This window comes from Melanerpes formicivorus, unplaced genomic scaffold, assembly GCF_026170545.1.
Source record: "Melanerpes formicivorus ecotype bairdi unplaced genomic scaffold, bMelFor1.0.p_v2 SCAF_61, whole genome shotgun sequence".
Classification (NCBI taxonomy): Eukaryota; Metazoa; Chordata; class Aves; order Piciformes; family Picidae; genus Melanerpes; species Melanerpes formicivorus.
In genome coordinates this window covers 2,028,112-2,042,980 of record NW_027142413.1, presented here as the reverse complement: position 1 = coordinate 2,042,980, position 14,869 = coordinate 2,028,112, and the positions used below count along the sequence as shown (strand labels likewise).

General features: G+C 37.1%; 1 protein-coding gene across 1 annotated transcript in view; it reads right to left on the bottom strand.

Annotated features, from left to right (window-relative positions):
- DNAH5 (dynein axonemal heavy chain 5) overlaps window positions 1-14,869 on the bottom strand; it is a 125,431-nt gene that overhangs the window by 31,446 nt on the left and 79,116 nt on the right. The window contains 8 exon segments of the mRNA XM_068161997.1: window positions 880-1,083; window positions 3,788-3,964; window positions 4,231-4,345; window positions 5,621-5,852; window positions 6,440-6,707; window positions 8,024-8,177; window positions 10,680-10,810; window positions 13,334-13,506. Of these exon segments, the coding sequence (XP_068018098.1) occupies window positions 880-1,083; window positions 3,788-3,964; window positions 4,231-4,345; window positions 5,621-5,852; window positions 6,440-6,707; window positions 8,024-8,177; window positions 10,680-10,810; window positions 13,334-13,506 (1,454 nt within the window).

Sequence of the window (14,869 nt, the reverse complement as noted above, 5' to 3'; positions counted from 1 at the left end):
GGGCAAGACCGCTATCTTCTCCATAAATTATCTTATCAGTGAAATGTGTTTCAATTTCAAGAATTTGTCTTGACCCTCTCTTTTCTCAAAAATAACCCAACCACAAAACCCCAAACATCTTCCATTTTTCACACCTCAAACTTCTGTTTTCTTCCTGGTCAAATACTCTATATAAGTTTGGTCTTCATTACGGATTTATTTTCAAGGTATAAGGAAAGTTCATTACTGATCAGCTTTCTCTGAAGCACAAACAGGTTTATCTATGCACAAGCAATGAAATGTTAAAGCCCTTATAATTAATGCAATGTAAATATACTTAATGGCATTCATGGCACTACCAACAATACAAAGCTGGTCAAGCCTGTCGTCTGTGGTTTCCTGGTAGACCAGAGGCAGTATTTATTTACCAGCTACTCTTCCCACTTCCCTAGACACATGCTATGGAGCTGAAAATCCCCAATTAAAACAAAAAAAATTCTGACTTTGTAAAGCCAAATACTCAACTATGTTTTGCAAGCCACTGCACAAGCTGCAATGCTAAAAATTAATGAAAAGTGAGGTACAGAAAAAAAGATGTTTCCTATCAGGTTTAATGAAAGAGATAAGCAATGCTTACTTACACCAAATGTTTACAGCTATGAATCACTTCTCACTGAAAGCAAATTTATTGTCTTAGAAGAAACTATAATTGATTTATGACCTCACTTTGCCAGAAGGATACCAGTTTTATTTCATTATGACATACTTATTTTTAAGCCCTCAACATTTCAGATTTATTTTGTGTCTCCTTGCATATTTGTGTGCCCATGAACATCAGAGATGACACCATCTCCTGCTTTTTTAACTTTGAACATATCAAAAAGCAGCTTGCACAAGCACCTGCAGGTTCTGTAGGAAGTTCCCTGCTGTCATCAGTTTCAGAGACTCTTGCCATGATGGGATGGTGCAGCATTTTTCTTGATCAATTTTCACATTGTTCACTTTTCGTTGGAAGAGCAGTAGCACACAGTCCATGATACGCATAATGAGGTGAGGAGGTCGACCCAACGTGCGCACAGTGGCAATATCTGCAGGTTTTATTGTCTAGGAATTTAAAACAAAGATTAATTACTATTATTGTTTATTAAATAAGACATAGAGCACAAGCTCACCAACTGTATTAATCCATTGGAGAAAAAGAAAAAAAAAAACCACAACTTGTTGATATTATATTTGACTGAAAATAATTTTACTTCTAAAAGCATGAAGTGAGAAGGACCTTCCAAGCAGATTTTATCATAGTATCATAGTATCAGTCAGGGTTGGAAGGGACCACAAGGATCATCTAGTTCCAACCCCCCTGCCATGGGCAGGGAGTTGGGGCTGTGCAGTCTGGAGAAGAGAAGGCTCTGAGGTGACCTAATTGTGGCCTTCCAGTATCAGAAGGGGGCCTACAGGAAGGCTGGGGAGGGACTTCTCAGGATCTCAGGCAGTGATAGGACTAGGGGGAATGGAATGAAGCTGGAGGTGGGGAGATTCAGGCTGGATGTGAGGAGGAGGTTCTTCACCATGAGAGTGGTGAAGCCCTGGAATGGGTTGTCCAGGGATGTGGTTGAGGCCCCGTCCCTGAAGGTGTTTAAGAGCAGGCTGGATGAGGCTCTGGCCAGCCTGATCTAGTTTCCCTTCTCCTTTCTAGCAACTACTAGGAAACCTCAGCTCAGCCACCCCCACAGCAGCACTTAAAAGCACCAAAACAAAAACATCTTGAAATTTTACCCATTTTTTTAATTGCAAACATAATGACCAGAAATTGAATACAGAAAGGAAAATACATTCTGTTGATGGTTGGTAAATGAAGGTGTATTAAGGAAATGAGAAAGAAGGATTAATCTATGTATAGTATTGCACCTTCTCATTCATCTTACTGGGAATGTTTCTGTTAGAGAAGCAAGCCTGAGGAAAAAAAAAATAAAATACAATGATGTATGAAAATCTAGCCTCTATTAAGTAAGGCCAAGTAAGCATAGGGTGCAAATCTAATGCTGTAATATGTACCTTTAGTGTACATCATGGATTAGAAAGGACTGTCTGAAAAGTCTACTGAAGATGTCTCTTTAGAGAAGCACTGATTTGAGCGGTAGTGCATACAGCACAACATACAAGGGGCAAACAGACACTGAAAAATGGTAACTGCTGATGGGCAGACGACTCCTACAACAGATGTAACTTGGATCAGAAGCTTTGCAGTTCTACCATCTGGAGTACATGACAGTGACAAACAGCAACCACCAAGGTGTTGGAGGTGTTAGAACACCCTGTTTCTAGTCTTGCACATGTGTCACTGGGAATTCATTAATGAGGATTTTAATTACTTGTGTTTATACTTCAAGAAAGGCACTGTAAATTATTGCAGATTATCCTGATGACCTTCCTCCTGTCTGCCTTTTGTTTCCCTTTAATATTTTGTTGCTCATTGGGTTCAATGTGACTTGATAATTCAGTGGAGTTCTTTCCTGGTATCCGTGTGGAAACCTTAACCTGTATTTCTTAGTGACCTTAAGGAAATTCAGCCCAGACTTTAATATTACCATTCAAAATGTGGCAAAACAGTTGCACTTAATTTTGATTTATTAATTTACTTCTAGATGTGCATTTTATGTGCCATTTTTATTCAGAGCAAAGTGCCACTGAGTTGTATTGAACTCAGACAATTCTTGCACAAACTTAAAAAAAATACTAATGTCACTGTATGTTTTAAAATGCTTACAAGCTTTTACATACCTACCTATCTCTTATAATATCTAGCAGTCCTAACACATGAAAGAGAGTGAAATATCCAATTACTTTGTGGTTTTTTTTTACCAGGGAGGTGATCTTTTATTTGTCAAATATTTTAATAGACATTTATCTACAGTGCAAGAACAATTCTGCTATAGCAATCTCCCTGCCTGGAAATTTGCCATCCAAAATTGTGAGCTTCATACTTCACAGGATCACAGGATGTTAGGGGTTGGAAGGGACCTCTGGAGATTGAGTACAACCCCCCTGCCAGTCCAGGACCATATAATCCAGAAGAGATCCCACAGGAAGGAATCCAGATGGGTCTTGAAACTCTGCAGAGAAGTTTAGTTCCTTGTCTAATGTCAAATGAAGCACATCAGATATCAACTATAGCTTCAAATAAGAGTTAAAACTTGCCATTTTCTGACAAAAACTGGGTTTGGCACTCAAGTGGAAAAAGAAAAGCAAAAGTGAACCTAAAACCCCTCAAAATATGTATAGTTATTTACATAACTAGTCAAGGAGACTTGATGGGGTACTTGGTGCCATGGGTTAGCTGTTTGGGTGGGTTGGATTGGTTGATGGGTTGGACACGATGATCTTGAAGGTCTCTTCCAACCTGGTTTGGTTTATTCTAAAGGTTCTAAAGAGGACACAGTCTCAAGCTGCACCAGGGGAAGTTTAAGCTGGAGGTGAGGAGAAAGTTCTTCCCAGAAAGAGAGATTGGCCATTGGAATGGGCTGCCCAGGGAGGTGGTGGAGTCACCATCCCTGGAGGTGTTCAAGAGGGGACTGGACGTGGCACTTGGTGCCATTGTTTAGTCATGAGGTCTGTGGTGACAGGTTGGACTTGGTGATCTCTGAGGTCTTTTCCAACCTCATTGATTCTATGACTCTATGATTCTATGATTCTATGATACATACATTTTCTGTCAACATTATTCAGTGCATCTACCATTTTTATTTTTTTTCAAAGACGCTCATCTTCTCAGTAGTAAAATTATATTATGCATGATTTATGTACTAACCTGTAAAGCTGCTTCTGCCTCTTCCAAAGCAGGTTTAGCAGCTTCCAACTTCTCTTCAGCAATGGCTTTGTCAACTGAAATACTGTCTACAATAGCTTGAGCTTTGTCTTTTACTTTCTGAACTTCACTCTTCACCTTCTCAGCAGCCTGTGCTTTTACAGTAACTTCTTTCAATACCTAGAATGTGAGAAACCCAACATGCCAAATATTAAATAATACACTTAGGTTGAAGAAAGTATTACTTTTTGTTGTAAAATGTTATTTGTTGTATTCCAGAACTGGAAAACTCAAGTTTACTTTTGTCCCTCTTCCTAGTTTCCAAGATCCCCTTTTCCCCCCAACACTTAGGTTCCTTTGACTTGATTAATCTTTTCAAAATAGAAAAAATAAGAAGAGCACAAAAAAAATATATATATATCCATACAGAAATACAGTTTACATACCATGTCAGCTTTCTCATTGGCAATTTGAAGTTCCTTTTCTTTTACTTCCAGCTCTCTGCTTAGAGCAGCCACTGACTCAGAAGCCTCTTTGAGTTTTTCCAGTCCAGTATTCATTCTGGAGTTAAAAAGCAAAATAATAAGAATGTAATTCCCTGTGTAATTTACACTCTGCTTTCCAAATTAGTCCATTAATAGAATGAATTGCCACCAATCAGAACAAACACTAGCAAAACACATTTTACACCAAAAATAAAACTTGTATAGGGACTCTCATACAACTGTCTCATATCTGGAGAGTCATAGTATCACAGTATCATAGTATCTGTCAGGGTTGGAAGAGACCACAAGGATCACCTGGTTCCAACCCATGAAAATTAGCAATACAGAAATACATGAAGAGAGTCTGAGGCATGAAATTCTAAACATGTCTTAGGAAGTATGCCTTTTTCACTGCATATAAATCCTATACATTAGTTCCATATGTCACCATACTTGTTGAGCTCCAACCTGATACTCAAAAGACTAAGTTCTGTAAAGCAGAAAGCATATTCTGATCACTAGAATTCTAATCAAATCACTATTTCTTGTGATTCTCAAATCACTATTTCCTGTTTGAAGAAGATATTGAAAAGGCTAATAAAACCAAAACACTGAAATCAAAACCAGCCAGAAAAAGAGTAAGACAAAACAAGAAATTTTTAAAGTGAAATAAACTAAACTGAATCTTTCTTAAAGGCTTCCAGGTCTTTGTGTCAATCTGTGAAAAATTAGATGACAGTTTTTCTTAAGGATGACATCAACTGATACATTCAATGCTACTTTTATATTCTATTTGACTATATCTGACATGAAGATAAATCCGAGAATAGACTTCATTAGTCTAAAAAGTATCTGAACGGGAAAATGAGTACATCAAAAACACTTTAATAATCTACTACTAAAAAGCTCAGCAGTCCGTATGAGGTTCTATGATCACAAAACCAAAACCACCAGGGGTATTTCTTAAGTGTTCATGTTGGGAGGATATATCTGTTTAGCAAGAAAACAGAATTTGCTTTTTGGTAAATTAAATTCTATCCTGAATACATTACAAAATTACATTTAGTTCTTTTACTCATTAAAAATACATGGCCAAATGTTATATTCACCTTTTCCCCCCCTCATTTTGTCTTTTCATACATCACTACCCTTTTTCCTACCCCAGAATATATAGCCTTTATTTCATATGACAAGAGCAATTATAATATTTGATCACAAAAAAATTAGGAAAATTTAAAAAAAAACATTCTTTTTGCTGTGAAAAGAGACAAATATTGAAATGAGGCATATCAGAATATACCTATCTGGGGAAGAATACTAAAGAAAGACAGTAGTAAACTGAGCAGTTTACCTGTTTGCTAATGACTGCAGTTCAGCATGCTTCTCTTTGTATGTGCTTTTATATCCCTGAATAAAGGACAGGTAGGATTTGGGAGTCACATGTGCAGAACGTCTGTATCTTTTAAAGTAATCAGAGCATTTCTCTGCTACTCCATCTTGGAATGAGCCCATACACTGCACAATTTCCCTCTTTATATCAGCAGTGCAGTCCATATCAAATGAGGACAGGAAATGTTCAGATACTCCAGAAAGGAAGAAAAATGTAAGTAAATATTCAGTAAAAATTCACAGCTTATAATCAAGGCAATACAAAAGCATGTCTGCACATATTATGTCAGCTTTCACCCAGTTTCTGAAACCCCAGTCTTCTTTACTCTCCAGCATCAGATTCTGAACATTACTTCACACTTCTCAGTAAGAAGTACAGCCAAGGGTCTGGTATGCTTTCTCTTCCAGTGTGCAACTGCTTTTCCTCTCTGACCTTAACTGCTAGCTACCAGGGACTGCGTAATCACCACCTTTCTCCATATGCCTGATCACAGGCACTGACACTAATAAACTCTTTCTTTAGTAGTATTTTGCCTTCTTTACTAATGCTCTTAAGCAACCTCTGTGGTGATTATTCCTTCAATCTGGGTTTGAAGCCTTTCCTCTGCTAGAAATATTTCAACAGCTTAATACAACAAGTTTTAGGGAAGAAAATATGTGCATCAAGTTTCAGAACCAAGTTTCTTCTGCCAGTGTACTAGCCAAATTCAAATTAATTAGAAGAATCTTATGACCACTGACCAAAGAATTAAATATCTGCAATGACCAAACATGCACCTACCTGCCACCAGAGCATCCTTAGGCCATCGGCTGAACCAATCTATAGTGCATCCAGAAACAAGAGCAGGGAACTTCAGAGCCCTGTTTCGGAATTTTTCACCTACTGGTGAAAAGCAAAGAACCACATGAAGGTTCCGATGGACTCTAGTCATGAAGTAGTCATACAGAACCTCACTGGTTGGAGGTCTACGTGGATATTCCTTTTTGAAGATGGGTATGAGGTCACTTATGATCTCTTCTATTTCATCACGTGCAAATAAGTTTGACACCTTTGAGAAAAAGGAAGATTTATTTCATAGTTTATGAGATAATCCAAACCAGAATAGAGTAAGGTTCATTTAATGCATAGCATTGCAGGAAGGGGCATACATCTCAGACACACAAGTTATTAGGACCTATTCCACTTTTATTGAAGTGATTCTATTAAACACAATGAAATGTAAATTGCTGTAAAACCCACTCTCCCATGTGAAAAACAATAACTTTATGTACAATAGCTTTGGGTTTTTTTCTCTTGATATTCTAATAACTAGTAGAAATTACTTTGAAAAATACCCCTGGGAAAAAAAATAATTAAGTAAACCAATTGTGACAGTTTCAGGCTGTGCCTTTAAGAAAGATAGCTGCAGAGTTCCCTAGCTGCATGTTTTGGTGTAAAAAGGAAAACAAAAGGAAGATAAGTCTAAACTAATTTCATTGGTTATATGTGAGACAACCATAGCAATATATCCCTCACATTCCTTTCTCTCAGTTAGTTCTGCCTTTCTTTCTGTTCTTGGCCAGCCTGCATGCAACTGACCTTGGACTGAAACTGATGAGATAAGAAAACTAACTTTCTTAACAACTGCTTTGAACTAACGATTTTCCCTTAATATCCATTTCTCTTTTTTTTTCCCTCCTTTTTTCATCTAGTTAGCTTGGACAAGAAATGGGGAGAAGAGAGGGACTTTGGAGGAACCCGAGGAGGGATTCTCCTTGGGAGGGTTTTTCTGTGTTGCATTCTTGCCTGTGAATTTTATATATACTGTAAATACTGTATATTTTGTATATATTCATTGCATTTCATTCTGCTCGTAAAATACGGCTTTTCATTCACTTTTCTGAGTGAGTTAGCTGTGCTTTATGTGGTGGGAGGATTAAACCTTCATGCTACCACAGCAATAAAAATCATCCCATTAATTCTGGACATAAATTCACCATACAAAGGTACGCTCATAAGATATTTAAATCTAACAGATAACTTTGTTACATTTCAGCCATGTTCCCCAGCTGTACATTTTTTTAAGCCATTCTCAGGTACCTGACAGTTTGTCAACACCTTTTAAAGGGTCTGACTTAAATAAATTCTCTGTATGTAGTGATGATGCTTATTCTTAATTTTACAATAGCTTTGTTTCACACCAACCTAACATAATGGATTGCTTCCATTTTTCATAATCCTGTAATAATAAAAAGTAGTTTAGTTTTAGTTTGTGAACATGTTCCTGTTGACATACAAAAGAATATTCAAATAAATTCAGGTTTTCTTAACTTCAGAATTAAACCATTCACAAAGTGGAAAACCAATGATGAGAAGTAATCTTACCTCTCCTGATGATAAAACATTGTTCAGATATTCCAAGAAGGACTCATCTTTGATCTCATTGTCTGTAAGAAGGAAACAGATGCCTTTGCCTTGCAGTCCTGCTGTTCTGTACAAGAGTTTCAGATCTTCTATCAGGTTTAAAGCGTTGTATGATCTACAAAAGAGTACAGTTACACTAATACTAATTCCTGTCAAGAGGGACTTTTGGTTAAAAGAAACAGAACCAACAAATTTACATAAAAAGAGAACCTTTTGTAATTTAAGGCAAAAAAAAAGGTGACTTTTGGGTTTGTTTTTTTCTCCCTGGCAGAGGCACTACCACCATTGCTGACAGGCAACCTGGTCAGCTGAAACCTGCTTCACCCTGGCTCTACAGGACATGGGGGAACCTGATAGTAGCTCCTCGTAGAAGCCACCCCCTGTAGCCCACTGCTACCAAAACCTTGCCACACAAACCCAGCACATAAGGTTACACTGGAATGATCTCTTTGGCTGGATAAAGAACTGCAATAAAAGCTGAGGTTTCTAGGATGCCCAATGGAAATTAAAACAGAGAAGTGGTTACATACAACTTTTATACTGAGTTTCTTATGTAACTAGAATGATCTCATATAAGACCTGAAAAATTTAAAATGCTACAATAGTTCCTCATTACTAGGGAGAAGCTCAGACAATAAATACCTTAGATTTATAATTATGTTTTTACTATTATGATTTTTTTTGCATTTCAGCAAAGATATCGTAATCACCAAAATAAGGTTTCATACACGCGTTTATAAGTAGGGCACCTCAAAAGCAAAGACACCACTAAAATTAGAAATGGACACAAAGGACACAGAAACACTCTATGAACTTTTGTTCCAGCTGCAAGGGCAATAATGATTGGAAGACTTATTGTTAATTACTCAAAATTAGACAACATTATTGACCTAAAAAAACCCTTTAAGTTGCACCCATTGAGTTTAACATATGGCTATCATCTACCTAAATTAAAGATTTTAAAATCCAACAATCATTATCTTTAAGAACTCAAAGAACAGGAATTTTTTGATTAACAAAGAGCAAAAATTTCTATTCAAGATCCCAGATGTTATTTTAGAACAAATTTTTACCAGGGATTTAGATAAACTTTTGAAGTTAGAAAAGGATGAAGTTTAATTTTATCAGTCAGATCATCACACTTCCACGTTAGCTGGCTAAACCACTTGAAGAAGTCCAAGGGGGTTGTAAGGCAGGATTATGTTTTCTCAGAATCTTTGAGGAGTCTTTCCTCTAATCAATCTATTCTTCAGTGTAGTTTCTTTAACTCATCAGGGGCACACATCATGTTTTCATGTCTTTAGGCAAAAGGGTTCACCAGATCTTTTCTGACTTTTTTTTATTCATGGGCTTTATATAGGTCATCTTGTGATCCTCGGGTGCCAAGGCAAGTTGGAGTGGGAAGCTGTATAGCATTTTCTTCATTCAAGATATCATTCTTTAGTGGTTTCATCATTCTTTATGAATAATATTCAGCAATTTGTTACTGTTTGTTTTGTCAGCATCACTGTAATTTCTCCTGAAGTCATTCATTTTTCAGACAGATTCTCTAATGAGACCCTCGCCAAGAATCATTCCTACACATGAATCTAGAATTTGTTCTGCAGCCAACACAGCTGCATAAGAATTAAAATAATATAGCTTCTTTGCAATGACATCTTAATAGAGCGCTGAAAATATTGCCTGATCATTACCTGTCCAAGAGACACTTTGAGCATTCATTCTAAAACATTCAGAGAAGGATTTATTATTTGTGTCTGTCGTGAGTTATTCTAAAAGAAATCTCATTGAATTGAACAATATGAAGCAAGGCAAGATATACCTGGAAAAAACTGTCAAAATACTGACATATACATAAGATCAACCAAATTAATGGGCAATGATGAGGATTCCACCTCCTCACACAGGCAATATTTCAATAAACTCATAAAGGCAGTATGAATAGATACCATTTACAAATACTTTTCACTACAGTTTAATGTACTATGGAAGGACAAAGTAGAAATAACTTGAGAGTTCCAATCATAAAATCCTAGAATGGTTTGGGTTGGAAATGACCTCCAAAGGTCCAACCCCCTGCAATGTGCATGGACATCCTCTGCTAGATCCAGTTGCCTTGTTGTGCCTGACCTTGAGTATCTCCTGGGATGGGGCCTCAACTACCTCCATGGGCAGCCTGTTCAGTGTTCCACCACCCTCATGGTAAAAAACTTGTTCCTGACTTTCAATCTAAATCTATTCTTCTCTAATTTAAAACCATTGCCCCTCATCCTATCACTACAGGCCTTTGTAAACAGTCCCTCTCCAGCCTTCTTGTTGATCTCCCTCCAGCTACTGGAAGGCTGCCATTATGTCTCCCAGGAACCTTGTCTTCAATATTTCTTCCCATTCTATGAAACATACAAAACAGTTTACTACTCCAAAGCTAGTAAAAGTTCAGTCTTATTGTTGAAAAATGAAAAATCAAGCAAATCTACTAAGTCTCAAAGGCTTTCATGTTTTCCCATTTGGCAACAGTGATCAGCCTATATTAAGCTTGTTCTTTCTCCCACTGCAGACTGGGAGACTGATAGGAAGATTTCAAACACAAAACACTTACATTTTGATTAATGCTTACCTTGTTAACATTATCTGGAATGTATCATAGCCAGCTATAAAAGAGGTCAGTCTTGTCAAGCTCTGCTTTCCTGAGCCACCGACTCCCACCAAAAGTGCATTTCCACGAGGTGCGCGAATCACTCGAGAAATCTGTGTATGATCACAGTCATTTATTGCTGCAATGTGTGAAAGCTTCACACCCAAAAATCCTATGCTAGTCTACTAATAAAATTATATTAATGTAAAACAAATGAAAACTTTAAGGTTTAGTTAAGAGATTCCATATAACTCTTAATATGTTCCACTAACATTTGTACTTGGAAATATTTCCTACAAGCCTTCCAACAGTACAGCTATCACTTGATTCCACAACTGTCAACCTTCAGATATCAGCAGAACTGCATCTCACACTTCCACAAAGCACGAGTAAATCTCAGCTGTGATTTGTTATTGGTGTGTTAGCATAGCATGACAGATTGTTAAAATTGGGAAGAAAATAATATTTTCCCCAATATCATACCCTCTGGACAATTCTAGTAAGACTCATCTCCTTACGCTCTTTTGTTGTGACCAGAAAGACAAATTGTACCAGACATTCAGGGCAAAGACTCCAGTATTCTTCACAGCAGGGAATACTGCCTTTATAATCAAGTTTCTTAAGCTTTTAACTTACTTGATTTTAAAAAGGCACATTATCAGTACAAAATTTGGTCATAGTCCAACATCTCCTAGATAGCTCTTCCTTACTTTCCCATTTCATAATTTATTTTTTAAAGCAAAAGGCAGCAGTTATCTACTACTTATTTTCCTTCAATCTGGAGCAGTGTAATACAAAGGAACAGATAGTTTGCAGTTCACAGGGGAAAATTTTCAGCATTGTGAACTGCATGCAACACCCAACCCACTGTCCCCAGCCAAAAAGACAATGTCAGGAACTCTGGAAACAGGTAGAAGATGATACCTGATACTAAGGAAATATACCTTTAGTTTCAGGAGACAAACTTGCTACACACACTATTGCCTGTGAGAAGCATATAGGTGTTCAAAAAAAGTGTGTAGATGTGGCTCATCAGGATATAGTTTAGTGGTCATGGTAGTTTGGCTATGATTGGACTCAATGATCTTAAAGGTTTTTCCAACCTTAATGATTCTATGAGTATGCAGACTGGGAGAGCTATTAAATTGGGTTTGCTCTAACAGACTTTTTCAAGTTATTAAAAATAATCATGTCAACTTCCTGCAATCTCAAACCCACATATTTTACATACTTAGTATCATGAAAGTTTTATAAGCAAACATGAAATCATGTATGAAGATTTACTCTAAGCATACTCAGTATTTAACCAGAGAAAGAAAGAGATTTGCACACCACCCTTGGGATATTGCTGAGGAGGTTCTTCACCATGAGAGTGGTGAAGCCCTGGTATGGGTTGTCCAGGGAGGTGGTCGAGGCCTTGTCCCTGGAGGTGTTTAAGACCAGGCTGGACGAGGCTCTGTCCAGCCTGATGTAGTGTGGGGTGTCCCTGCCCATGGCAGGGAATTGGAACTAGATGATCCTTGTGGTCCCTTCCAACCCTGAATGATACTATGATACTATGATAGTATGATTTCAGTTAGGGCTACTAGATCTCTTCCATAGGCACACGAACTGTGAATTGGAAGCTTTGTTCTCTAAGACATTCCTTAGCTTTAACTCATTTAAGTGCACCTAGGTTAGCTCAGATTAGGCATTACTTTAACTATGTTTATATAGCTTTCTCTTAGAAGCTGTCTCAAGTATAACTAATGCATAAAGTTCAGACATGGACAGCTGTAAATGCTGCTTCTAAGAGTATAGGATCAGGGACATTCAGTTTATTCTCATGAAAGTTAAGATAATGTGTCAGGTATTTACCACCTAGCTATGCAAAGAAAAGATTCCTGATAACAGGTGGTTCTTAAGTGAAAAAAAATGAAAAAGAAAAAGAAAAAGAAAACTGTTTGTTTCTATATTCTGGGTTTATATGGGTTACGGTTTTGTTGCTGTTGGGTTTTGGGTTGTTGGTTGGTTTTGGTGTTGGGGCTTTTTGTTTGTTTCTGTTGTTGGGTTTGGTTTGGTTTGGTTTGGTTTGGGTTTTTTTTAATAACAACAAATCCACATTTTTAGTGGGTGTTATGATGATTTAACGATTCTCCTAAAGAAATTCATAGTGGAACACCATCCATTTTGCAGGGAAGACCTTAAAAGAAAGGGACTCATTTTGTGGAATGACGAGAATGGACCCCAAAATTTTGAAAACTGCAGATGCAATATGTTTGGCAACTCTAATTTAATTTAAATTGTTCTTGTTTCTATTATTAGGATAGTACAACCAAGCATTCCGTTCTTAATAATTCATGATAAGAAATATAGATAACCCCACTGTTTAAGTGAAGTTTTTTTGGTTGGTTGGGTTGGGTTTTGTTTTTGAAGTTTCTCCATTGTATGAAGCCTATTCTGTGTTCTATCAAGTGGATTTTCAGAAACACTGAGCTATAGTATCTAGTCACAGGGCAACATAAAAAATATTTGCTCACAATAAGTTATTTGCTTTAGTTTTGGAAGCAATTTACCTTGATTTGTGCATATCTCCACTTATAGGCACTGAGGGCAAGTGAATAACAACAGTGAATGTCAATCTAGTAAGACTGTACCTTGACTAAATGAATCATAGCATCCTCAAAGAAAACCATGTCCATTCCAGTACCACGAATGTTCTCATTGTATGCTTGTAAAAACTTATTTAAACAATTCTGCAGTTGATGAAAGGAGTAAATTGGCTCATAGATTTTGGGAATATCTAAATTAACATCTTCTGATTTTTCACCTAGAACAAAAAGCAAATAAAAAAACCTTAGCAGCTTATATAACTGATGAAGCTCAATGCGGGGATGAGTACATGAAGGTGATTAGAAGCATTTTTAACCACCCAGAAACAGGTTTATTATACAAAACAAAGGTCTTTCCCAACTTTTATGATTCTATGTACATTAGATGTACACAGCAGTGCTGCATACAGACTATCTACAAGGAATAGTAAGTTTCCAGATGGGTAGTTGCCAGTGCATACTTGTGATACTTGAGATAAATGGCCTCAAGCTGCAGAAGGGGAGGTTTATATTTGATGTCAGGAAAAGTGTTTTCACTCAAAGAATGATTAAATATTGGAAGATGCTGCACATGGGAACTTGGGTTAGTGGTAGACTTGGCAATCCTAGGTTAGTCGTTGGACTTGATGATATTGGAGGTCTTTTGCAACATTAATCATTCTACAATTCTATTTTGAAAAATACATGCTTCTTTTGGCATTTATTTTTCAGTTCAACATAATAGTTTCTAGTGTGTATTCCAATTTTTGCACTCTCTCAGTGTGTATTCTGACTTTATCAGTTCTCTCTATAGTACTGCAGTTTAGCAAGTTAGTTATGGATATATTTGAGTACTTTCTCACATGACTTCTACTTGATCCCTTCCAATCAAACATTTCCTAACCTTTACTCTCTTGCATTCTGAATAATTCAGTTATCCTATAAGAGATTTAACTGGCATTTGACCACTCATGCCAACCTTTTATTGCCTCCACTATCCAACAGTACAGTGATACGAAGATAATTGAATCATCCATTAGCTTTAGTAATGACCTTCCCCAAAATCCAAACAGCTGTTTATTGTCCTTCTGAATCAACTAACAAATATTCCCAGGTCATTTAGCAAGGTCACAGAAACAGTGTTTTTACATAAAGACAAAAAGCCATTGCTGTTAGCCATATGGATAATTCAGGAGGTTTTACCAGCATTAAGGAGACTTTGAAAGAATATTTATTTGTTACAAAATCATGTAAGACGTATTGGATTATCCCAGAGTCAGCATTCTTTCTAGGTTTCTAGGGGATTCAGCATTCAGGTTTCTAAGGGATGGTAGCTAGAGCGCTATCCTGTATCAGGTACTGCAACCCCACCACTTCAAGTCATTCATATTACAGCTCTTTCATCATGTTAGAATAATGCTCATTCTTTGGCAGTTTTCTCTATCTACTGCATCAATGGAAATGAAGCAGGGCTCACCTATACAGATACGTGGATATAAATACAAACTTAAAAATCCCATTAATCCAAAATTGCACCAACCAGTGGTAACACAGAGTACTTTTAAGTCCCTGGACAGAACAGCCACCCCTCATGTACAAACT